The sequence below is a fragment of the Nomascus leucogenys genome, chromosome 2 (genome assembly GCF_006542625.1).
Source record: "Nomascus leucogenys isolate Asia chromosome 2, Asia_NLE_v1, whole genome shotgun sequence".
Taxonomy (NCBI): domain Eukaryota; kingdom Metazoa; phylum Chordata; class Mammalia; order Primates; family Hylobatidae; genus Nomascus; species Nomascus leucogenys.
In genome coordinates this window covers 29,514,591-29,540,886 of record NC_044382.1, presented here as the reverse complement: position 1 = coordinate 29,540,886, position 26,296 = coordinate 29,514,591, and the positions used below count along the sequence as shown (strand labels likewise).

Genomic DNA, 26,296 nt, shown 5'->3' with positions numbered 1-26,296 from the left:
GGAATAATTTAAATATACTAATCACTTATGTTTTCAAAGCTATTTTAGGCCTCTACCCTTTTCAAAGAGCTGCCTATGAATCATCTGGGATGCTTGTTTCAAATGCTGAGCAAGGGAGCCCAGGGCCTGGGAATCTGCATTTTTGGAGGTATCTCAGGCTTTTGTTATCCATACAAAATTTTGAGAATGACCATGAGGACATTAGGGCTATTTTTACCTCCACCCCATCGGACAAAATTCTTTTTTAAAAAATTATTATTATATTTTAAGTTCTAGGGTACATGTGCACAACGTGCAGGTTTGTTACCTAGGTACACATGTGCCATGTTGGTTTGCTGCACCCATCAACTCATCATTTACATTAGGTATTTCTCCTAATGCTATCCCTCCCCCAGTCCCCCACCCCACAACAAGCCCCAGTGTGTGATGTTCCCCTCCCTGTGTCCATGTGTTCTTATTGTTCAACTCCCACTTATGAGTGAGAACATGTGGACAAAATTCTTAACAAGCTATCAAATGTGTTGCAAATCCATTGATCCTTAGGTTTATCCAAAGATTCTTTAATCCTGATCACCTCTCGGGGTCATGAGCCATATCCTTTTTTTCCTCCCTGTGTAAGGTAGAAACACTGTACTTATCTAAAAATTGTATAAAAACATTGTATTTGTCTTTCCCCAATTTTAATAGGGCAGCTATCTAATCTTAGACTGACATCCCAAACTCTAGTGCACTGAGCCACTCTCACACAGGATCAAGCTAGAAGTGAGAAGATCTGGTCCGATTCCGCCACAAGATGCTGTGTGTCTAGGGCACGTTGCCCAGCCTCTCTGACCTCCTGTTTCCTTGTCTAAGCTGGGGCTGTGAGTGTTCACAGCCTTTTGAGTCTGCACATGCTCTAATTGGAGTCATTCTATAGACAAGGATCATGTGCCCTCTCAGTCTTGTTTTTCAGCACTCAAAAGTCATGCTTCTATGATCATGAATTAGGTTCAGAAAGTGACAGAGTAAGTAGTCACAGGAATGTAAAGAGCCCTACCCCACTGAATCAATTGTGACCAAAAAACTTTGGAATATAAGCTTCCACAACACACACCTATAATATATAATTACAAAAAAAAAAAAAAACTTGGGGGAAGAGTTAGTTGACCATACAAAAACTAGGGTGGACCTGTGAGGCCACATACCTGCTGTTCTCCTCAGACGGGGAAGTGTTCCAGGGTGGGGCGCCTAGGCAGTCTACTCTTAGGGCTGTGTAATATTAAACCCAGAAAATGTCTGGGTTGCTCTGTCAACAAATATTTATTGGTAGCTACTATATGCCGGGCCCTGTGCTAGGTATTCGGGGCCTGTAGGTGAACCCTACGGACAGACCCATTCTTTTATGGAGCTAACATTCTCGTGGGGAAGAGAAGTAATAAACAATTCTAATGATGAATCAGTGATAGGGGATAAAGGGAATCTGTGAGGGAAGAGGGGACATAAACGCTGGGAGGCTGAAGAAGGCCCTTACGTGTTATCCACTTGTCCGTCCGGACGCCATATTCACAGTTGAGAAAGATGAGGCAGCGACGGTAGTGGCCGGCTTGGGCCTAGACTGCACCAAGCTTTCCAGAGCAGGGCCGGGTGGAAACTGTCTTCCTGCAAAGCCAGGTTTTCCTTCACGGCCCCTCCTAATGATGTTTCTTTTCCTATCATTGTCGAGCCCTTAGACTCCAGGATCGAGGGAGGGAAAACAAGCGCTCAAGCACTCCCTCGTTGGTCCCAGGGCACAGGGTCTCGTCCATCTCCCATCACACCCTAGGGCCCAGGCAGAAGCCCGGCGGGGCGGGGCCTCGGACACGCGCCGGTGCGTCCAGCAGGTGGCAGCAGCGAGCGGCCGCGCCCCCCGCGCTGCCAACCCGCGAGCCCGCATCATGGATGTCGAGCTCCCCTATTTCGCATTGCTAGCCCTGGAATTCGAGACCCCAGACGAGGACCAGGATTCATGAATCAGTCGCAGGGGCCGGGGCAGGGGCCTCTGGCTCCCGACACTGGCCGAGAGGTGGGTTCCGGGGCGGGTCGCTGCTTCTTGAAGCCGGGCGGGGACGCGCTGCCCCCGCCCTGCCTCCCTGTGGTCCACACCCCCTTTCGGCTCCGGAGCCGCTGGGCAGGAATAGTCCGGGGTGCGTGCGAGCAGGCGCTGCCAACCCCACTTCTGCCTGGGATTCCAATCTGAGGAGCAGGAGGACCGAGGCGCCGGTGTCCTGCCGCCTCCTCCTCCTTGCTCTCACCTGCGCCTGTTAGTCCACGCGCCTTCAAGGCCAGGGGCTACAGCCCAGACAGAGAGGGGACAGCAGAGGGAGAGAGAGCACCTGAGGATACAGAGCTGGCACTGGACTGCCTTTTCACCCCCCAGGTGATGAGTGAGGTTCGAAGAACGGAAGATTTAAAAAGCGGCCGGGGCCTCTGTATTGAATGAAAGACCCAGTGCAAAGACATCACCATGAACACTAGCAGTAAGTGGATCCTCCTCTCCTTTGCCATGGGAACAGGGGTGGGGGCGGGAGGTGAGGGAGCCTGCGCTCGGGCTGCCTGGAAAGAGGAAGGAAGCCTGGCATCTCTGGACACATGACCCCCAGGCTCCTTTTTGGTGCTTTCCGTGCTCCTTGGCAGAGGGATAGCTTCATGACTGGCTTTTCGTGATAATTTTGCCAATATTTTATCAGCGGCGCCGGTCGCCTCTGCTGGGAAGGCTGCTTGTCTCCTTCTAACACTGCCTGGGAAGGCCTAGGAAGCAGTGTGTGGCCATTGTCTGACTGTGGAGGCTCTGAGGAGAACTCCCTGCACACATCTGGAAAACCGTGGAAGGCCCTGCCTGTCCCAGAGGTGGGAAGAGCAGGGAGACTGGCCTGTGGGCAGGCAGGAGGGTAGGTGGGTGTGGGCAGGCAGTGGGCTGGGAAACTGCAGTTTGATAAATCATCGCCAAGCCACCTTTGGGTCTGGAGATTGTGAAAGATCCAGCTCCCGAGTGCCTGCAGCCCGGTGGGCCCAGGGCTGGTTTCTCTATGTACCTGCAGGCTGGTTAGCTATCCTTGAGAACAAGGGGACAGGAACAGCCCTTTGGCCAAGGGCTTTAACATGCCAGAGGCAACAACTGCTTGCAGAGCCAGGACCAGATATTTTGCTGCCAGGTAGGGCCTCAGCTACTGGGAATGCAGTCCGAAATTCAAGAAGGCACAGTCTGTTTCTCTTCAATGTAGCACTGTGACCTGGGAGGCACGTCTCAGTTCCAGACTCACTCTCCTGCCCTCTTGTCAGCTTGGCCTGTCTAGGTTATTCCAGCATCGCATGGGGCTGTTGAACCAGAGAACCCCTATGAAAAATCACTTCCCTGGGTCTATGACTTTGTTATCAGTCCCCTCTCTGCATCTCAGACTGCTCATCTGTATGATGAGAGGGGTTGAATTAGAAAGCCTTCTAATCGGCCGGGCACCATGGTCCATGCCTGTAATCCCGGCACTTTGGGAGGCAGAGGCAGGTGGATCACGAGGTCAGGAGTTCGAGACCAGCCTGACCAACATGGTGAAACCCCGTCTCTACTAAAAAACACAAAAAGTAGCCAGGTGTGGTGATGTGGGCCTGTAATCCCAGCTACTCAAGAGGCTGAGGCAGGAGAATTGTCTGAACCTGGGAGGTGGAGGTTGCAGTGAGCCGAGATTGCGCCACTGCACTCCAGCCTGGGTGACAGAGTGAGACTCTGTCTCAAAAAATAATAATAATAAAAGAAAGCCTTCTAATCTAAGAATCTACATGTTTTTTTCTTAAAAAGCTAGAGCTGAGCAACAAGGCCAGAACTATCAAGACCTTATTGAAGCTGTATCCAGCCAAAACCTACTATTTCCTCACACACCCCACCCCACCCCCACCTCCTGGCATAGAAGAGAAAAAAAAAAAAAAAAAGCAAAAGCTACTGAGATGAAAATACAATATACTTATTTACTACATATTTGTATGATTCATCTCTCTGCTGTCTTCCTTTGTGTATTGCATATCTATGCTAAGCTAGCAAGTGTGGCTGGACTCCCTCTGCCTCTTACAGCCAAAGAATTTTGCCTTTTGATTTTGACAGGCTGGAATGGTGTTTTGGCTTCATACCAGGCTCAGGAAAAGAGGAAAATCCTGCAGCCCCTATCAGCTAGTGGGTCACATGTTTGCATTTGCATGTTTTCAGGCAAATAAAGATGTGAGTTGCCTGTCACTTCTCACTATCTCTAGGAAAAAAGAAATGTATTTATGAGAGTCCTTTCCCACTAAGTGACAGAAGAGAAAGATGGCTTATCTATTTTTCAAGGAACTAAGAAAAGAAACAGGCAACTGACTCTGCCCTTTTCTCTCTCTGGAATGCTAAGGAACTCTTGTCCTATTAGTAACACTGAGTATTCCTGAAAGAAGGAAACAGAGACTATCCTTCTTTTAAAAAAAAGAAAGAAAGAAAAGAAAAAAGAACCAATAGAGTTGGATACTGCAGAAGATGAGGACTGGCAAAAATGCCACTACTTTTTATAAGCAGGGAGAGTGTATGAATTTTGCAGTAATCGAAAATGAACAGAGGAGAATGGCTCAGCAGCCTTGGAAGCCCTCTGGGTTCCCCCAAGAGGCAGTGCTTCTCTAAACAGACACCTGGGGGACACAGCAAGCGCAGAGCTTTGAGGGCTTAACTCCATCACCATGGAGGTACCTCCCAAACCCAAGAGTCTGCAAATGCAGAGAGTAGACATCAGACCTCACAAGAAAAGGAGTAACAGAGTCATAGGGTGATATGGATAGGGCATTGGCAGGAGGTCCTTGGGTGACCTGACTAAGCAAAAAAGCTTCCCTTTGAGATGTGAAATTCTTAACTTGATCATCATGCCTGATATTGTCCCTAATAGAAACTCTTGCTTAGTTTTTCTTTCACTTCTATTTATTTAGTCCTCATTCTCCACCAGCCACGATGCTAAGCACTCCCCTGATTGAGATCACCAGACTGTCCCACCCAACCTGTGAGATGGGTGTTTTTACTCATTTTATGGATGAAAATTTGAAGCTGTGCTCAGAAACATTGTAGTTAATGCTCAGTGGCTTCTTCAAGTCATGCAGTTAATAGTTGGGTTATGAAAGGCACTTGGATGTGTAACACATTTGACACTGAGTACAACTCCTAATCAATGGTTCAAATGTCAACACTGAAATAGAGGCAAAGCGTGAGATTACAATCATCCCTTTGTACACATGGGATTGGTAAAACTGTGCATACTAAGTCCTGCAGTCAGCCCTGTGGAACCTGCTTATACAAAGAGTCAGCCCTCTGTATAGGCGGGTTTCAAATTCTGCAAATACTGTATTTTTTTAAATTTCAACTTTTATTTTAGATTCAGAAGGTACATGTGCAGGTTTTGTTACATGGGTATATTGCATGATGCTGAGCTTTGAGATACACTTGATTCCATGACCCAGGTACTGAGCATAGTACCCAATAGTTAGTTTTTCAACTCTTGCTCTCCTCCCTCCTTTCCCCCTCTAGTAGTCCTCAGTGTCTATTTTTGCCATCTTTATGTCCATGAGTACTTAATGTTTAGCTCCCACTTATAAGGGAGAATATGCAGTATTTGGTTTTATGTTCCTGAATTAATTTGCTTAGGATAATGCCCTACAGTTGCATCTATGTTGCTGCAAAGGACATGATTTTGTTCTTTTTTATGGATGCATAGTATTCCATGGTGTATATGTACTACATTTTCTTTACCCAGTCCACTGTTGATAAACACCTAGGTTGATTCCATATCTTTATTATTGTGAATAGTGCTGCAATGAACATATCGGTGTGTGTGTCTTTTTGGCAAGATGACTTATTTTCTTTTGGGTATATATCCAGTAATGGGATTGCTAGGTCAAATGGTATTTCTGTTTTAAGTTCTTTGAGAATTCTCCAAATTGCTTTCCATAGTGGCTGAACTAATTTACATTCCCATCAGCAATGTGTAAGCATTCCTTTTTCTTTGCAGCCTTGCCAGCATCTGTTGTTTTTTGACTTTTTAATAATTGCCATTCTGACAGGTGTGAGATGGTATCTCACTGTGGTTTGGATTTGCATTTCTCTGATTATTAACGATGGTGAGCATTTTTATTTTTTCATGTTTATTGGCCACTTGTATGTCTTTTTTTTTTTTTTTTTTTTTTTTTTTGAGATAAGGTCTGGCTCTGTTGTCCAGGCTGATGTTCAGTGGCACAAACATGGCACACTGTAGGCTCAGCCTCCCAAGCTCAAGCGATCCTCCCATCTCAGCCTCCTGAGTAGCTAGGACCACAGGTGGGTGACACTATGCCCAGTTAAGTTTTGTATGTTTATTTTGGTAGATACGGGGTTTTCCATGTTGCCCAGGCTGATCTCAAACTCCTGGTCTCAAATGCTTCAGCCTCCTAAAGTTCTGGGATTATAGGCATGAGCCACTGTGCCCAGCCCACTTCTGTGTCTTCTTTTGAAAAGTATCTGTGTCTTTTGCCCAGTTTTTAATGGTTGGCGGGGTTGGGGGGCGGGGTTTGTTTTTGTTTTGCTTGTTGAATTGTTTAAGTTCCTTATAGATTCTGGATATTGGTCCTTTGTCAGATGCATAGTTTGCAAATATTTTCTCTCATTCTGTAAGTTGTCTGTTTACTCTGTTGATAGTATATTTTGCTGTGCAGAAACTCTTTAGTTTAATTAGGTCCCAGTTGTCGATTTTTGTTTTTGTTGCAATTGCTTGCAAGGACTTAGTCATAAGTTCTTCCCCAAGGCCAATGTCCAGAATGGTGTTTCCTAGGTTTTCTTCTAGAATTCTTACAGTTTAAGGTCTTACAGTTAAATCTTTAATCCATCTTGAGTTAATTTTTGTATATGGAGAAAGGTAAGGGTCCAGTTTCATTTTTCTGCTTGTGGTTAGCCAACTGTCCCAGCACCATTTATTGAATAGGGAGTCTTTTCTCCATTCCTTAATTTTGTCAGCTTTGTCAAAGATCAGATGGCTGTAGGCATGTAGCTTTATTTCTGGGTTCTCTATTCTGTTCCATTGATCTATATGTCTGTTTTTGTACCAGTACCATGCTGTTTTGGTTACTGTAGCCTTATAATATAGTTTGAAGTCAGGTAATGTGATGCCTCCAGCTTTGTTCTTTTTGCTTAGGATTGTTTTGATAATTTGGGCCCTTTTATGAGTCCACATGAATTTTAGAATTGTTTTTTCTAATTCCGTAAAAAATGATGTTGCTAGTTTGATAGGAATAACATTGAATCTATACATTGCTTTGGGCAGTATGGCCATTTTAATCATATTGATTCTTCCAATCCATGGGCATGGAATGTTTTTTCATTTGTTTATGTCTTCTATGATTTATTTCAGTGGTGTTTTGTAGTTCTCCTCGTACAGATCTTTCACCTCCTTGGTTACATATATTCCTAGGGTTTCTCTCTCTCTCTCTCTCTCTGTGTGTGTGTGTGTGTGTGTGTGTGTGTGTGTGTGTGTGTGTGTGCATGTCTCTCTTGTAAATGGGATTATGTTCTTGATTTGGCTCTCAGCTTCAGTGTTATAGGTGTATGGAAATGCTACTAATTTTTGTACATTAATTTTGTATCCTGAGACTTCACTGAAGTCATAGTTTTTGTCATGAAGGGGTGTTGGATTTTATCAAAAGCTTTTTCCATATCTTTTGAGATAATCATATTTTTTTGTTTTTCATTCCATTTATGTGATGAATCACATTTATTGATTTGCATATATTGAACCAACCTTGCATCCTGAGAATAAACCCTACTTGATCATGGTGAATTAACTTCTTGATATTCTGCTGGATTTGATTTGGTAGTATTCTGTTGAGGATTTTTGCATCTATGTTCATCAGCAATATTGGCCTGTCATTTTCTTTTTTCATTTTGTCTAAATACTGTATTTTCAATCTGCCTTTAGTTGAAAAAGATCTGTGTAAGTGGACCTACACTATTCAAACCTATGTTGTTCAAGGGTCATCTGTATAAGAGATTCCTAATCACTTTATCTGGAGAAGAGGAGCACAGGGCTGTGGTCTTCCAGCAGTGATAAGAGTTGATAGAGTGCAGGCCCTGGAATCAGACTGTTCCAGGTTCCAGTTCTCATTTTTTTATGTGTCAGATGTGTGGTCTTCAGTGTGGTTGTCTCATGAGCAAAAAATGAAAATGATGAGGCATACCTCAGCTGGGAATGGAAACCAAATGTTAGTGTTTTGTGTAGTATGCAGAGTGTGGTACCTTGGCTGTGGGCACAACTGGCATCATGTCAATGATGGGTGGTCACACTGTCATGATCACTGTGGGCATCATTGTGGCTGTCATTGTGGATTTTATGACACTAGCAAGCAGATCACACAACCTCTCAGACTTCAGTCACGTCCTTCTCATGAATTGAGAAGCACACCTGAAGTGTGATTTTTTAAGGATTAAATGGGATTATGAGGAGATGTTTTATAAACATTTGTAAATTGTTTTTACTAATAAAAAAATGCTTAGGTTACAAAAACAAGAGCATGCTTAGTCAGTGGCTCTTCAGAGTGAATTTTAGTTTCATTAGAATCCTTCTGAAATCTAGCTGAACATTAAGAAAGGGATAATTTTGGAGATGCTGGAGTGAGGTGGTGGGCAGACCTAGGTAGAGCACAGCAGGTGGGGTCCGGTCCTCATTCAGGAGAAAATAGACACCAAACATGTGAGCAGGATACCCAAGGCTCGGGAAGGCCTGGGCTCATACTGAGTCAGTACACTCACTTCGGTGAAGGACTTCAGAGGAAAGGAGGGAAACTGGCCAATCATTGCCACTTTGTCTTCTGTAGGATGGATCCAACATCCAGCCTTTCTTTCTCTCGTGAACTCTCAACCTATTCCAAGGATCTCTCATTTGTCTCCTGACCTACTGAGGCAGCCTCTAACTGGCCTCCTTTCATCCGTGCCAGCCCCCTTCAGCCATCTGCCGCATCCCTACTCTGTATCACACTCTGCTTAAAGTGAGGCTCCCATGATCCTAAGGTGAGAAAGGAAACTCCTCAGCAAGCCTGTAGGGCCCCATGTGGCCTGCTCCTGGCCTTGCTGACCAGCCCCATCTTGTCTACAGTGCACAGTTCTCAGTGTCCTTGTCTTCCCATTCCCTCTAAGGGTTTGCTCCTGCTGACTTTACATGCATGGTTCCTTCTGCCCAGAAAGCCCTTTCTGCACTAGCACCAGCCCCTCTGCCCAGCCCCACACTTCACACTTCACCAAGGCTGGCCTCCTCACCCTCCAGAGCATCAAGTGCACCAAGATCAATGGTACCATGTACCGCTCCTGCTCATTTTATAGGCTTCTTCCTGCTTCTAGCCCCTTTGCTGGTCTTTACCATGGATTCGTATGCTAACAAATTATTTTTTTGGAGTAGACTTTGTTCTGTTGAAGAGAGTATTGAAGGGTCAAATAACTCCCACAAAGATGTCGTGGGATAAGTCTCATGCTGGGACAGCAAGAACCTGAGCTTTGGGGTATGGATTCTCAAGTTCAAACTCAAGATCTATCATGTACTGGCTCTGTGGTCTTGGACAGAATAGATCATGTCTCTGAGCTAAATTTTACCATGTATAAAATATGAGCAATAAATGTCAAGGTGCAGGGTTCTTCTAATGAAATAACATTGGAAACTCACAGGCATTGGGTCTCAGTGAATGGAGCTGAGTCTGAAGTTGAGTTGGCTGTTGAGTAAAGCAAAGTTCTGGAAAGATGGTGTCATTAAAACCAAATTCTCTGATCAAAAATTAGTCTGTTATTCTGGTATTACAGTAGGTGCTGGATTTTCTACATAGGAAAGCCATAGCTCCTGGGAAGCCTACAGGAAGCTTATTAACCTGGCATTGTATATGGCATGGGTTGAAAAAGGGAAGACAGGAAGTTAGGATCCCAATTGTCCTAGTTCAGAAAATGTCTAGGGCCAAAATTTGGATGGTTATAAAACTAGAAATAAGGGGAAAAATCTTTTAGAAAATAAAGACTGCATGGCCTAGCCACTGATTATTTTATAGGGCAAAGAGGAAAAGGAGGATTCTATTAGGTAGAGTCTTGGCAGAGAATAGATTGGCAGTTTGAGAGGAGTTAAATGGAAGGACTCTTCACAAGTGTGTGAGAAGGACATTAAGAAACAAACAAGCATGACCCAGTACTAGGAGCCTAGTAACTGTGGCTCATGACCCACTGCTACCACAGCTGCCCCCAGCTGGACCCAGAGACCCAGCTGGCTATGGGGTGAAGGCTGCCTGACAGGAGCTGTGGCTGTGGCCCCAGGAAGGCAGCCAGGCTAGTTCCAAGGAAAGAATTAGGAGGATAAATATCCTGATCCTCCCTTCTCTCTCCCTCAGATCTCCTATGGATACCTCCCATTGGTCAAATCCAGTCAGAAGCCAGAGGGCAAGGAAGGCATTTGGTAGGTTCATAATGGTCAGCAGCTTCCCAGGGCACGGTCCAGAGTAGGGAAGCAGGCAGAATGGATCTGGAGAGGTGAGGGAGTTCAGAATAGAAGACACCCAGCACACGGGGCATGATGACCTTCCTCTGCTAATGCCATTGACCAGATCAAGAAATCTAAGGATCCCTGAAGAACAGGATCCTGACACACAAGAACACAGTAGGATGCCCTCTCTAGAAATTCTACATCTGCAAAACAGATAAAGTAGAAGTGGTTATTTACTCTACAAGGATAGAGATTGTTTTAAAACAGTGCTTCCCAAATGAATGAAGCAGTTGTTGACAGATGATTACCTGAGGCTAAGAAGGGGTTAGAGGAATCACGTAAGGAACAATTTTAAAATCATCCAAAATGACTATAACACATCTCAGAAAAATCACAATGTGATTTCAAGAGCACTTGGATTGCGTAAAGGAAATGATATCAATTCTGAACTCCAGCTTTCCTATCTGGCAAAAGCTTTATCTTGCTGAGATAGCATCTGCTGTGGTGAATGGTCAACAACTGGCTATTACCCAACTTTAGGCAGAAACCATTGTAAAAGTACAGAAAACAACCAGAAGTGTGTGAACACCTCCGACTTTCTGGGTATTTTGCCAGATAAATTCTTACTTTGCAGTTCTTAAGGGCACGGACTGAAGCTAGGTTGCTGGGCTCAAATTCTAGCCCTGCTTGTACTTTCTGTGTATCCTTAGGCAAGTCACTTACCTTCTCTGTGCCTCACTTCCTCATCTCTAATGGTAATTACAAGGAGGCAAATAGTAGTGCCTCTGTCATGGAAGAGTTATAAAGAATAAATAAGTTAGTTGTGAATTCCTTAAAACAGTGCATGGCACATAACAAAGGTTTCTGAAATAAATAGTATATATTAGTTTGCTAGGGCTACTGCACCAAAGTGCTAAAAACTGGGTGGCTTAAACAACAGAAATGTATTGTTTTATAGCTCTGGTGGCTAAAAGTCCAAAACGAAGGTGTTAGCAGGGTTCCTTCTGAAAGCTGTGAGACAAATGTCTACTCGAGGCCTCTCTCCTTTGCTTGGACATAGCTGCCTTTCTCCCTGGGTCTTTTCACATCACCTTTATCCATGTGTATCTCTGTGTCCAGATTCCTCCTTCCACAGGGACACCAGTCACATTGGATTAGGACCCATCTAATGATTTCATTTTAACTTGATTACCTCTGTAAAGACTATATTGCCAAATACGGTTATATTCTGAGGTACTGAGGGGTAGGGCCTCAAATATGAGTTTGTGGGGACACAATTCAATCCATAGTAGAGTGTTTGTTAAGGAAATGACTCCTCAAGGAGATTTTCTTGTGGTTTGGTTTCCCCTGAATGTCAGCCACTGTCCATGCTAGCATGAGATGCTGACAGTTCGTTACTAAATGCAAGAGTCACTAAGTTTATCTGTCTAGTCTTGATGTTTAAACCCTCATTTTGCTATCCTGACCCATGGAGGTAGACCCTCTCTTCCTGAGAATCTGAAGGGAAGTGCTCGACGTAGGAGGTCCCCACATGGGAAGACCCCAGTAATTTAGTATGTCCACAGCCAGTCTGTTTGCCACACTTTCCACCCCACCTGGTCATTTCTCACAACTGTGGTGTTTCAGTAGTGTAAGGGAATTTAGTCATGACATTCATTTCCAATCTTCCTAGTTCCTGGGCCTGTCCAACTCAGGGAATAAGAATTGGATGGTTCATTTGTTCATTCCTCAGATATTTATCAGACACCAGCTCTGCACCAAGCATAATGCTGGAGATACAACAGTAAGTAGAACCAATGTGGCCTTTAACATCATGGGTCACACAGCTGGGCAAATGTGCCTCCTGGTGGCCAATGTAAAGGGGCACGTCTTATTTGCCCTACACCAGGTTTTTAGTGAATTTGAATTATTTGCCAACAATGGGAAATTGGGAAATCAGAAGTGGGATTTCTAGCTCTCTTAAAAACAAAACGAAATTGGAAGATTTTGCAGCCCTGACCCAATTTTTCTTCCTAACAGCAATCAATAGGATTGCCTGCTTTGGATGGGGTATATACTTAGTTTCTGGCTTGCCACAATTATCACTTCCTATTAAATTACACAGTGACAGCTTGATATTTTTATGTCACCTTGCCGCTGCAGTCTAGTAGATGATCCATAAAACATCAAATATATAGAAGTGATTCTTCACACAGAGATGTGGAAGCTGCAGCACATCTGTTAATGATTATGGGAGAAAATCCTGTCTGAAGTTTGCAATTGATTAACATTGCCATGCTATTAAAGTCCTCATGAAGTGAGCAAAACCCTGCCACATGTCCTTATTCCCCCAACTGACCCATTCCCAGAAGGGTGATGTCATATCCTGTTGGATACAGTTAGGCAAATAACAGGGCAAACAATATCCTGCCCTGATCTCCTGGAGGTCAGTTTTGTTTTCAGAGAACCTAGTAAAAGAGAGTAGGACACAGAACAAAGGAGGGCAATTCTGGATAACTGATCCCAGATCCGGGTACCTTTTCTAGCCCAAAAGAGGGCGTCCGAGGAGGCTGAACTATTCCAGAGAATGTTCTGACATACGGGACATGCCTGGTCCAGTTGAGAACATCTAGTCAACAGCATGAGCTCTGTATGGGTTAGGTGAGTTTGATTAACCACCCAGCTAAGGGGTGACTGCTGAAAGGCCACAACAATGATTCCGTGTGGCTACTCACAACCTTTCCTCTGTCATTACAGAGTCCTTCTGCTTGAGAAAGTAGATCATGCCAACATAATTTCTTCTGTTTAGGGCAGATTCTTCCATATTTCTCAGGAAGAAATCAAGGTAGCAAATAATTCACAGAAAGCAAAGCACAGTGTCTGGCACATAGTAGGTACTCAAAAGATAATTGATGAATTAATGCATTCATGAAAAGCCCACTCTTTCTACTAAGCCCCAGGATAAAGATAGATAAAGATCTCTTTCCTAAGCTCTAGGGTCATCTTTCTGATCATCTGCTAAGATGGCTACTGGAATATTCCCAAGGCACTTCAAAATTTAATAAACTTACTCTCTTAAGAAAACAAAAGCAAAATGCCTACCTTAGCTCTTACAGTCCCGGTTGATCTATAGAACCTCTGTCTACCCAGTCATAAGTCAGTGATTAGAAAGCAGTCTTCTGAGACACTTCCCTTTCCTCCACTCTCCTGTGTTCCATCTGTCGCCACATCTGGTCATTTCTACCGCCCAAACATGACTTGAACTCTTCCCCTCCTCAATGACTGTCACTCCCTGATGTCTCCTATACCAGGCATGGCAGCCATTGGAGGAAGAGGTTAGGGGAGCAGGAGTTGGTCTCAAGTTCAGAAAGAGGCAACTGAGCAGTGTGGCCTACTGGAAAAAATGTGATTTCAGGCCATATGGACAGGAGGTGAGAGTCCCACTCTGCAGACCCTGATCAGGCTCTGTTTGTAACATTATGTTCAGGGAGGACAGTGATCAGCCCATATATTCCCAGGAAAGAGCGACCGGAACAGTGGAAGGACTTGAAACATGCTGGGGAGAGGATGTTGAAGGAACAGTAGGAAGACGCCAGGCAGCTCCACATGTTGGTTTTGTGTCTGCCTGAGAGTATGGATGGTCCCTCAGCGATTTCAGATTAGGTTTCACCTGGCTCCCTAAACATCTCTTAGGCCTTTTTTCTAAGGTGTCACCAGCCAGACAAGGGGAACATACAGGCTCCACATACTGCCCTGCTGTTCCCAGGGGCTGTGGTGGCTGCTTGTGTGCCTGTGCTACAGCCCCACCTTCTCTCGCAGCAGAATTCTACTCTCTACTGCCTCTATCATTTCCAAAGCTTCGTCCTTGCATCTGCTTAATTTTGTGCAAAGCACAGGTCTTTCTCCATGGGCTGTTATCTCTTGCCCTCACCAGGCCAGCAGGGCCAATGAAGCAACTGCTTTGCAATAGTCTAATGACACAGTTGATCTATTTTAAGCACCTGAAGCACACTCTATCAAGTGCCAATCTTCCTGCTGCAAGCCACGCTCAGCTTGCAGGAGCAGGGGCAGCCCGAGGTCTATTCCTGTGTTTTGAGATATGGGGAAACAGCCCTGGGATCCCAGCCCTGCCCATCTGGTGATGGTCTAAAGCAACCATAAAATTAGATATTTTTCACAGTCAGCATGAGTTGTTCTTGAAGGAGAGTTGCCTGTGATGTTAGCATTATATGGTGCAGGAACCTCAGGTGACTATAAATCCCCCTTTCAACTGGCAGAGACAGAGCCTGGGCCTGTTACATGTAGGGAGAAGGAACTTGAGAGGCAGCATTTCAGGAACTGAAGCCCAATCTCCATCAGAAATTCCTTAGACTCAGACTAATGTTTTCTCCTCCTCTTCCTATCCAGAGACTCTTTTCCAACTGCAGCCTGAGTGCAAATGTTTTACATCTATTATTTTATTTAATCCTTACAACAATCTTACATGGGCCTTCCTTGAATTCTGTGTCTAAGGAATATCCCCACGTTATATTTGCTCTCACCATTCTTCACAGAGCTTACCACAGTCAGTGATTATTTTGTTCATTAGCTCATTTTCTTTGTTTCTATCTCTCATCCTCATTTGACTATAAGCCACATGACGGTTGTGTGACAAACCCTGTCTGTTTTGTTCACTGCTGAGTCCTGCACACTCAACATGGTGTTTGATGCAGCATTTCTGGGACACATGAATGAGCCCACTTACGCTTCACAAAAGTCCTGTAAAGAGGACACTGACATTATTCTCATTTTACAAAGAAGGAAATTGAAGCCCAGAGAAGAGATAGTTGGCTCCAAATCTCAAAGTTAAGAAAAGTAATGGAGCCTTGAGTGAATATGTGGATGAATTCATTTAATGAGGAATACTTCAATATCCTCATTTTACATAAAGGGAAAATGAGATTCAAAGGTAAATTGCCTGGATAAACTCACATGAGCTAGGAAGTGGAGGAGCAGATGTTTAAACTGTGTTGGTCTGACCCTGAGGCCTCCTTTCCCTCCTCCCTGCTCCTCCTTTTTACCATCTTTCTGTATTTTTACTGTGATGAAGATCGCCAGGGGAAACATGGATTGGGATGGCTGATCTTCCCGTTGGATGTCCCAGCACTATTCACTCATTCACTCGGGCAGTGAAACAAATCTTCACGCTGTAAGACAGTGACATTCCACATTCCAGGCACCATGAAATCAACGATGCACAGGACAGAGAACTGGACCTCAGACTGCTTCCATCCAGCATCTTGGAGGGGCAGACACAAGCATGCATGACTGTGATGTGAGATAAACCATGGCGGGTGCTGAGAGGGAAGGGAAGAGTAGAGAGGAAGACAGGCCAAATTCCTGTGGAAGGCCTGGGAATGCTTGTTGGAGAAGGTTCCATTCAACCTGGTCCTTGGGACAGGGAACAAACTTATGTTGTGTAGGGTCGAAGGAAAAGAAAGAGCAGTCTAGATGGGCTTACTCATTCCTAGGCAGGCATTCCACACACCCTAATGCACAATTCCTGAGTGCTGGGCCTTTTTCTGGGTACTGGGTTGGAGACTGAAATAAAAAGACAGAAAGCCCTCATCGGGAACTGTTAGGAAGTCCAGTTTGTATACACTAGAGAATATGAGTATGTGGACGGTGAGAAAAGGCTGGGAGTTGGTGAGGATCAGCTCTTTGAGAGTGTCAGATGGCACGCTAAACGGTATTTGTTACAATCTACAGCCAATGAGGAGTCAGGAGAGGTTTGGAGCCCAGTAGTGACCTGCCCAGAGCTGTGCATTATTTAGGAAGATCTCCCCAGCAACACACACCTGATGCATCAGAGGGCCTGGAGGCAGTGAGAGGCAGACCTAGTGCAGTAACACAGTTGTGAGTGGATGAGAGGGAGAGTGTGGGGATGCAGGGAGAGTGAGCTCCCAGTGGTTCTACAGCCAAGCTGTGCATTTCTGCAACTATGCCCATGGGTGGGCTTGCTGTATATTCCAATATCTGGGACTGTGAAAACTGGTACTTTGAAAACTAGGTTATTGACCAAACTGAGAAGGCTAGATCGTATATCTGATAAGAAGTTGAGCTATAGGATCAGACTGCCTGGGTCCAAATTCCAGCTTGACCCTTATTAGCTGTGCCGCCTTCAGAGAGTTGCTTTATACCAGACCCCCAAACTTCAGGTTCCTCTTAAGATGGGGATGATAGGTGAACTTTAAGTGAGTGAATATATGTAAGATGCTTAGCACAGTGCCTGGCACATGGAAAATACTCAATAATGATTAATAGTGGTAAGTAATGAAACACATTTGAATGTACTATTTTGGGAAAACCCCTTTTAAAGATACAAAATAGCTAACACATGCTATTGTTATGATATAGTCACCACTTGGTCATTCCACTAGGAAAGAAGAGTGGTAGTATATATATATATTGGTAACACAGGACTTTTTAAGCTAACAATTTAAGGAGCACTTTATTACATGTAAGACCCTATGCAAACATTTTGCATGTATTATCTCTTTCGGTTCTTGGCATGAGTCGGGTGTGAAATGAACGTTGGAGAGGGCAATTCTGATTAAGCAGGGAACATGTCACATTAGTCCAGGGACTGGCAAACCTTTCTTGTAAAGGGATTTGCAAGCCACACAGTCTCTGTGGCATGAAAGCAGCCATAGACAATGTGTAAAGAAATGGCTAGGGCTGTGTACCAATCAAAATGTATTTACAAGAATAAAGGTGGAGGGTGATTTGGCCCGTGAGCCGGTTTGCTGACCCCTATACTAGATGACCTCGAAGGTCTTTTGCAACTTTGAGACTCTAGTCTGACATTCTAGTCCAAAATGATGACAAAGAAATGTTCAATCCTTCTAATTTAGTTTATCTCTGTAATCACAAGGGGTATTACTTCAAATAAGATAGAGAAGGTCGTTGGGAATAGACACAGAGAGTACCAGAAAGCGTTCCATTCTTTGTGTTGCCTTCATAGTCAGCACACCTCATAACTCACACTCTGATATTATATGAGTCTTCTCAAGTGGCCATTAAATGACAAGCTGCACAGGCTGCCCTGGGATCTGCTGAGTAAACAGTTCTTCAGAGGCAGAGAGTGATACTCAGTCCAGAGACTTTCTCATTTGGGAAGGAACATACAGGACAATATTCCATGCCAATGCTTCAGTATGCTGAGAAAATCCTCCCCCTTTGCTCCCCATTCACATTTCCTACTCACAGCCCACATGCCTTGTAGCCTAATATGATAGCCAGGGTGTCTGCTCAGCATGTTTTATCCTTCCTCCTTCTGATTCTTTATAAGAATTTCTCTCCATCTCCTTGTCATACTAATGGACTGTCACCACGGTGTTCTGTCCCCCACCCCCCACCCCGAGAATGACATATGACTTATGCTAGCCAATCAGAGTTTCCCATCCACCTTGGCCACAAGGATTTGCTCATCAGTGGAAATTAAACCCAAGATAAGCCAATCAGAGTATTCCCTGGAATTGGATAGGGAGATATTCAGAAGAAGAAGTATTTATTCCATTGAGATTGCTGAGCTAAGGAGAAAAGAGTGTGGGAATACCAGTGGCCATGATTGTCAAACATGAAGAAGCCATCTGCAAAATAAAGTCTTAGCTCTGATCGTATAGGAAAGCCCCTAATCCAGCTACACCTGAAGGCAGAGCCACTTCAGACCCCAGACTTCCCAGTTGTAAGAACCAACAAATTCTCTTTTTGCTTAAACTGGTTTCCACTGGATTTCTGTAAAGTACAACTGAAAGGGTACCAACAAAGGCACTTTTTAAAAACCATTATTTCCAGTTGGCAGTTGCCCTTATAATGACCTTTATTTATCAACAGCCCAGCCATCTTTAGGCTTAAATACTCTTCCACCCTGCTACCTCTCATTCACTCCTGAAGTGATTTTATTCACTCCTCTGAAGTCCTTGGCCCTTAGTTTAAAATATTCTTATAATTACAGGTCATTTGCTGTGAGTCAACATAATTTATTCATGTGCATTTCTTAGTGCCCTCTTTTAGATTATAAACTCCTTGAGGATAGAAATCACGTGTCTGTGGGGTATAATGTATTTGTTCTCCAACTGTAAGCCAAAGATGACTGTGGAGCCATGGAATTATGGCTGGAGCTTACAAATCCATGTGTGCTCCTAATTCAAATGCATAATGCCTGGCAAATGCATGTGTTTAAAAAAAGCCAATATGGCAGAAAGCTAACATGTAAGTATTACTTAAATGTAACACTAATATACAGAAGGTAACAAATATTTTTTATGTTAAAAAAGGAATCCTCGAATGATCTAAATGTGGTTGCATGGTTGTATATATATGTAAAACATTTTGACCTGTATATTTAAGTTTATATACTTGACTCTATGCAAGTTATGCCACAATAAACAGTAAAAAATAAAATAAAAATAAGGAGTCCTTATACTTGACAAGTCTAGTCAACCATCACTAGTACTGTTACAAGATCAATACCAATACACAAAAATTAATCCAGGATAGATCACAGACCTAAATAAACCAAAAGCTAAAATTACACAGCTTCTAGAAGAAAATGTAGGAGAATATCTCACAACCTCAAGGGAGGCAATGACTTCCCAGGACACTAAAATTTGTAAAAATGGGCAAGAATTCTAACAGACACATCACATGTACAAATGGTTAATAAGCACATAAAAAGGAGCTTAACATAATTAGTCACGTTAAATGCAAATTAAAACCACCTTTTTACAGCCTCCCAAATGGCTAAAATTCTGGTGAGAATGTAAAATGGCACAACAACTATGGAAAACTGATACAGCTTTATAAAAATTCAACATACACCTACCTATGATCCAGCAATGCCTCTCCTAAATATTTCCCTGTGAGCGATAAAAACATATATCTGCAAAAAGATTTATGCAAGAATGTTCCTGGCAGCTTAATTCAAAATAACCCAAAGCTGGAAACAACCCAAATGTTTATATATAGACAAATGGATAAACAATCTGTGCTTATATTTACACAATGGCATACTATTCAGCAATAAAAAGGAACAAACTATTGACACATGCCAAAACATGAAAGAATCTCAGAAACATGCTGAATAAAAGAAACCATGCATAAATGAGGGCATACTGTATGATTCCATTTATATGGAATTCAAGAAGGCAAAACTAATCTATGTGGACAGAAATTATAACAGAGTTTGCCTTTGACTGGGGGAGGGGTGATTGATTGCAAAAGGTTGCAGCAAATTATCTAGAGTGATAGAAATATACCTTATCTTTATTAAACTGTTGTGGGCTATACATTTGTAAAAAACTTATTGTATTTAAAATCTATGTTTCATTAATTGCAAATCATGCCCAATTTAAACATATATGTCTGTATCCCCTTAAACAGAGTATGTGTGTATATACCTATTCCCTTAGATAGAGTCCTAGGCTTGGAAACAGAAGAACTAACTTGAGATCTCAGCTCTCCTGCTAACTCTGTGACCTCTGAGGCCAGTATCCTTATCGGTTCTATGGCTCCATCCTATCAGCCTTGCTTACCTCAAAGAGTGGTTTCAACTACGTAACACCTGTAAAAATTTTTGGTAAACCTTTAAGCATTGTACAGTTGAAGAACCTCCTCTCCAACTTATTTTGTGCAAGCATTTCCCTGGCCCTGATGTTCTAGCTGCACTGGCCTCCCTAAACTCACCATGTGCTTTCCAGCCTCTGGACCCTTCCTTGCACATGCTGTTCCTCCATCTCATCTGTACTTATCCCTGATTTTCCACAGACAGCCCTCTCCCATCCTTGTAGTCTCAGCTGAAATGTTTTATGTTCAGATTGCCTGTCCCCACCCCTTATTTATTTCCTTCATTCTATTTGTCACGCTTTGTAAATATCTGTTTACTTGTCACAGATCCTTCCCACAGAATGATAAACTCCCAAAGCATAGGAAACATTAGCAAACACAACTGTTTTATTCACTAGAGTATCCCCAGTTCTTAGCATATAGAAATTACCCAGTAAGGCTAGGAACAGTGGCTCACACTTGTAATCTCCGCACTTTGGGAGGCCAACATGGGTGGATCGCTTGAGGTCAGGAGTTCGAGACCAGCCTGGCCAACATGGTAAAACCCCGTCTCAACTAAAAAAAAATACAAAAATTAGCCAGGCATGTTGGTGCACACCTGTAATCACAGCTACTCAAGAGGCTGCTGCAGGAGAATCACTTGAACCGGGGAGGTGGAGGTTGCAGCGAGCCAAGATTGCACCTCTGCACTCTAGTCTGGGCGACAGAGTGAGTGAGACTCCGTTTCAAAAAAAAAAAAAAAAAAAGAAAGAAAGAAATTACTCAGTAAATATTGACGAATAAATAATTGTGCCAACGAACATGAACTTTGGTGTGTAAACTTTGTAACCTACTTGTGCTGACTCGGGACTTTCTGCTTGGAGCCAGGTCTTCCCTAGGGCATGGTTGGCGCCAAAAAATCACCCCAGGTTAAAGTTGGTGTCACTGTAGTGTGCTCACTCAGGAAAAGCCTTTTGTATCAAGGGACTCAGGGAAGGCTTAGGACATCCTGTGCTTTGGAAGACAGAGACACTTTCTAGTTATGGCTATACTTGATGGCGCCTCTGTTGGGCTATAAGCTGGGGGTTCTGTGTGCACCTCCAGGCTGGGAAGAATCTGAAGCACACACAGGCTAACTGTCTAACATGGGGGAATTGTCCTCCATCTCCAGGGCCCTCCTTATCCCAAGCCCAGCAGTGGGCCCAAGAGCAAGTGGAATGAATGCCCATGTTCATATCATCTTATTCAGCTCCTTTCCCATCTCTCGGCCAGCCATGGGGCTTCTTAGCCCTAATCCCCTCCCTCTCTCTCTCTTCCCAATAATCAGACCACCTTCTTTCTTGGGTTTTCTGGATGTGGATGTGGCTGCCCTCACCCAGGCCATTTCTGTCCTTTGAGTTAGCCCCAGGTTCGAAGCCTGTCCTCTAGTCCAAGGCACCTGGGCATCACCCACAGCTCATCTGCCCGCGGGAGCTCTCTGAAACCTTCTGTTTACAGTGGAAAGTGTTCACTGACCTGGATTATTTTGGGTCTGTGACATCAGTGCTATGGGAAATGCTCCTTAGCCAGTAGCAAAGTCCACTTGAGGGTACACACTTAGAGAATGCTCCGGGAAAGACTAAGGGGCTCCGAGCTAGGTGAGAAGTCCACCCCTCCCCCCACCTACTTCCTCCATGGCCAAAATTCTGCCTTCCCTCTGCCTGGCTGTCTCTCTTGAAATCTGTATTCTTTTCAGCAGATAATGTCAATAAGCCCTTTATGTGAGTAGGATTTGGAGCTTCTCTGTTTCTCATCTGAAAATCTGCCCTGTGCCAGTGAGTTTGGGCCTCTGGCCCACACGTTAATTATTGTACCAGGATTCCTAGAGTCGACTGGGGACAGAGTGCCTCTTTGGTTAGAAGAGGGGTATTCTGGCAGTATTTCTTTTTTGAGGCATTAATCTAGCTTAGAGAGGCTGAGCAAGTGAAAATCCTTGTGTGTTCCTTTGATATTTTTTCCTATTCTGGTTGAATGCCACACTTAGCTGGGGTTTGGGAATCAAATGTTAATGAATCTCTTGGGGTTTCTTGAATTTACATTGTAATAGTCATTTTTTCTACCATTAGTACCAAGGAAAAAGGCCAATATTTTAGGGCACAGAATGGTAGAAAGGGGTCTACTTTGTGTGTGTGTATGTGTGGGCTGTGTGTGTGTGTGTGCCTATAGAGAAAAGAAAGCTTACTGAACTAGGAGTCAGAACACCTGTGTTGAAGCTTGGGCGCATTCCCCAATTCCCCAAGCCTCAGTTTGCTCATCTATAAAATAGCCAGAGTGATCCTTGCCTCACCTGATTCGTGGTTGGTGATGATCAAATGAGGCAATAAATGAGAAAGCCTTTGCATTAGGCTCTGTTTTGCTGGTTATTAAACAGATGCCTTCCTCACTTGACTGTTCTTTGAGAATGGAGCCAGAAAAGATTTGAATTGCTTTTTTATTACTTTTGGTTGCTTGCTGTGTTTCTTTCAATCATTAAAATTTAATACAACTCAACACAGAAATTGAGCTCAAGGCAAACACAGCTTTATTGGGGTTATAGGTAAATGGGGCAAGGTAAAAAGACTCAGTTCATTGTGGGTCTAGTGTCCTCAAATACAATTGTCTTAATTTCAAAATGTTTCATCCCACTGTTAGGCCATGCATCCCTTCATGTGTTTCAGTATCTCATTCCAAAAGCATAGTCTCTACAACTAAATGATGATCAGAACAGACACAGAATAGTGATCATAGGATAGAGGCTTTGCTTCTTCTCTTTGTGTCTGGAAGGGCGTGAGCAATCCAGACCAGAAAGAAAGAAACCTTTCATCATGCCCTTCAGAGCGGGTGACTCATTTTGGCCAACAGGCCCACAATTTCACCTTTCAGTTCCTTTTACAACTCCCAGATGAATGGTGCTGTCACCAGGATTCATCAGTGTCTAGATTGGGAAGAACATCCTGCGTGCCCCTCCATAGGCCTCATTTTTTTACCAGTCCCCTTGCTCGATGCTCTTGACACTTCTCAGCTGTTGCTTAGACAGTTTCTCCTGATGGCTAACCTGACCAGGGCAGTGGGGCATGAGCAGGCAGGACTTCTCCCTGCTGAAAGCCACCTGCCTCGAAATGTGTTTTCTAGGATGCGTAACCCAGCTGAACAGGAAGCATCTCTGGTGTGTCTGTTTTGGAGTGGGAATCTCCCAGTATGGAGAGGGAGCAGGATGCATTGGAAAAGAAAGGAGGCCAGTGAGGCTGCTTTCTCCTGCCAGAGGGGAGCAGGGTCTGAGACAGGCTGGGCAGGCCAACAGGGGCCAGATCACACAGGGCCTTGTGGACCATGGCAAGGAGTCTGGCTTTATCCCAAGAGTGGAGTGAAGACATTGAATGGTTTTAAATTGCCACTGGAGGTGGTGGGAGTCCGGGTTAAGCATCATCGGATTTCATTTTGAATGTATCCCCCTGGCTACTGTGTGTGGAATGAGTGAGGAAAGGAGACCACTCCTTACAACCTGTTGGGATCCTCCAAGCAGCAGATGATGGGGCTGGGACTTGGGAAGATAGGGCAGGGCACCTTCTACTCCAGGGCCATTGCATAGCCCTGATTCCCTGACAGCTTTTATATTCTTTATGCTATTTAAAATAATTATTTACAGTCTCTTAGTTAGCTAGAGCTGCCATAACAAAATACGACACATGGGGTGGCTTAAACAATAGGAATTTATTTTCTCACAGTTCTGGGGTCTAGAAGTCCAAGATCAAGGTGTGGGCAAGGTTGGTTTCTTCTGAGGCCTCTCTCCTTGGCTTGTAGGTGGGCATCTTCCCCCTGTGAGTTCCCGTGGCTGTCCCTCTGTGCATGCCTGTGTCCCATCCCCTCTTATAAGGACACCAGTCATATTGGATTAGAGCCTATCCTAATGACCTCAGTTTGACTTAACCTTCTCTTTAAAAACCCTAATGTCAAATAAAATCATATTCTGAGGTACTGAGGGTAAAGACTTCATCACGTGAATTTGGGGGGTGAGAGAGACAGGGACAGGAGGACACAATTCAACCATCACAGAGTCCCTCCTCACATTTTCTCTTCCCCTAATTTCAAGTCTGTGCTTATCCGTCACTGTCTGGAGGTGTCTTTGCTTCCTTTGTTGCTACTTTTAGGGAAGATGGTCTTTCCCCAGGTGAGCCCTTCTTGTTTGGTCACACAACAAGTCAACATTTTGTATTTCCAACATACTTTTTTATTGGATTTCCTATAAAGGGTATTTAGATAGTCTTTAGTATTTCTATTATTTTTTATTGCCCACCCCCCTAAAGTGCAGTAACCACATGATATGTAGTAAAAGTTGCATAATCATTTGACGGGTTTCATTTGGGTTTTGTTCTTCCACCAGAATGGTGGGCTTGACTGTGTTGTGATTTCCATTACAGCGTGGTTTAGCCACAGAAATTTCCTGTGCCGGTTGTTTCGTGAGAACGAGTGTGTTGCATTTGCCTTCCTTGCGGGCTCAAGAAATACCCTTTGTGGGAAACAGCTGTCACGTTTATGCTGACCAAAATCTTAACTCCTCAGCTCACCCCGTAGGTGTGTCCAAATGTTTGTTGAGTGGCCAAAAGAATACTCCAGGGTACAGAGAACTGAGTAGCATCCCTCCTCAAGTAATTTGCAGTCTGATAAAGATATAAAACAAATGAAAACGTAGGTACATTGTAGGTAAACTATGCTGTAGGTCAGTGGTTCTCCAAATGTAGTCTCCAGACCCACAGGATGAACATCATCTAGGAACTTGCTGGAAATGCACAGTTTCAGTCCTTACCCTGGATCCCCTGAGTCAAAAACCCTGGGTCATGTGTTATAACAAGACATCCAAGGATTCTGATGCATACTCGTTTGAGAATGCATCAGGATTGAGAATGCATCCGTTTGAGAACCACTGCTTATCCATAAGAAGCGCATGACATGAGATTTTTAAAGAAAGCTCATATTTGGAGAGGGAGGAGGGGAGAAGCAGGAAATATTTCTAGAAGTATGTTGCATATGAGATAGGCCTTGAGGAGTGGGTAGGATTTTTATATTTATATGTAGATGATCATATTTACTGTAATTGCCATCTGTATGTTTATGTATTTCTTTTACAAAAGTAATTAACAGCCTGGACTCTAACTTGAAAGATCTGCTAGCTGTCCCTTTCTTGCATTTTAACTGGCTCACTGTGAATCGAGGCTTCCATCAACATATGCTCAGTTGTAGAACTGGTAATTATGGTTGGAGGCTTTTTGTTGGAGGACACATTTCATTCCAAACATAGTTTCTGAACATAGCTTGAATTGAAAGTAGAGATTCTACCTCTATATACTTAAGACAAAATCAACTCAAAGCATCCTTGAATCTTACAGTGGGAAGGGGCCTTCAAGGTCATCTAGTCTAATAACCCAGGCAAATAACCTCTGAGCAGGCTTTGTAAAATAGGTATAATCAGTTCTTCTCTAGCCTATTGAATGATTCTCTACACTTCTCTAGCCCATTGAATGATTCTGTAGCAAGAGTGGATAAACTATGGCTCAAGGGTCAATTCTGACACACTACCTGTCTTTGTATATAAATTTTTATTGGAACACATTTTTGGGAATACATTTATGCATTGAATTGAATACATTTATGTATACATTTTATTGGAACACATTTATGTATTGTTTTTGGTTGTTCTTGCACTATAATAGTGCAAACCTTTAATCTCCTCTTTAAGACTTTGTATTAGTAAGAACTTTTAGAGTACAAGTAACCAAAACCCAGGTCCAACTAGCTCAAGTGAAAAAGGAATCTATTGGCTGCTAAGCCTTTGAAGTCAAAAGAAGGTCTCCCTGAAGTAGCTGTTCACTTGATATCATGCACGTGGTTCCAAATGGATTGTCTTCTGTATGTACGCTGCCCTAGTCATGTCTACTGCACCTCCTGGAAAGACCTTTCTCCCTGCTCACTCATTCTGATTAATTCTCCTCCCTTCACTACTCATATTTATTTCATTCCATTCCGTCCACACCTCTAAGTGCAGATCTTTCTTCTGCTGTGGTGGCATCAGCAGCCACCTTGTGAACACTAGGCTTAGAGTCACAAGTACCGGGTGCTAGTCCTGACTATGCTATTGAATAACAAAAATACGAGATATGATGTTAAGATACTTTGAAAATCAAAAACCCCTCAAAGGGTTGCTTTTATTTGCTTAGAATCTAAGCATA

At 43.6% G+C, this 26,296-nt stretch overlaps 1 protein-coding gene across 7 annotated transcripts in view; it reads left to right on the top strand.

Annotated features, from left to right (window-relative positions):
• The first annotated feature begins 1,834 nt into the window (after positions 1-1,834).
• The window catches only part of ABLIM3 (actin binding LIM protein family member 3), a 119,180-nt gene continuing 94,718 nt past the window's right edge, over positions 1,835-26,296 (top strand). For 5 of the 7 annotated variants that reach the window (XM_030826817.1, XM_030826813.1, XM_030826799.1 and 2 more), the window contains exons 1-2: positions 1,835-2,041; positions 2,396-2,495. In XM_030826817.1, the coding sequence (XP_030682677.1) occupies positions 2,483-2,495 (13 nt within the window). In that variant the 5' untranslated portion in view covers positions 1,835-2,041; positions 2,396-2,482. The remainder of the gene's footprint in view (positions 2,042-2,395; positions 2,496-26,296) is intronic. The other 2 variants (XM_030826806.1, XM_030826784.1) reach the window with 1 other exon arrangement.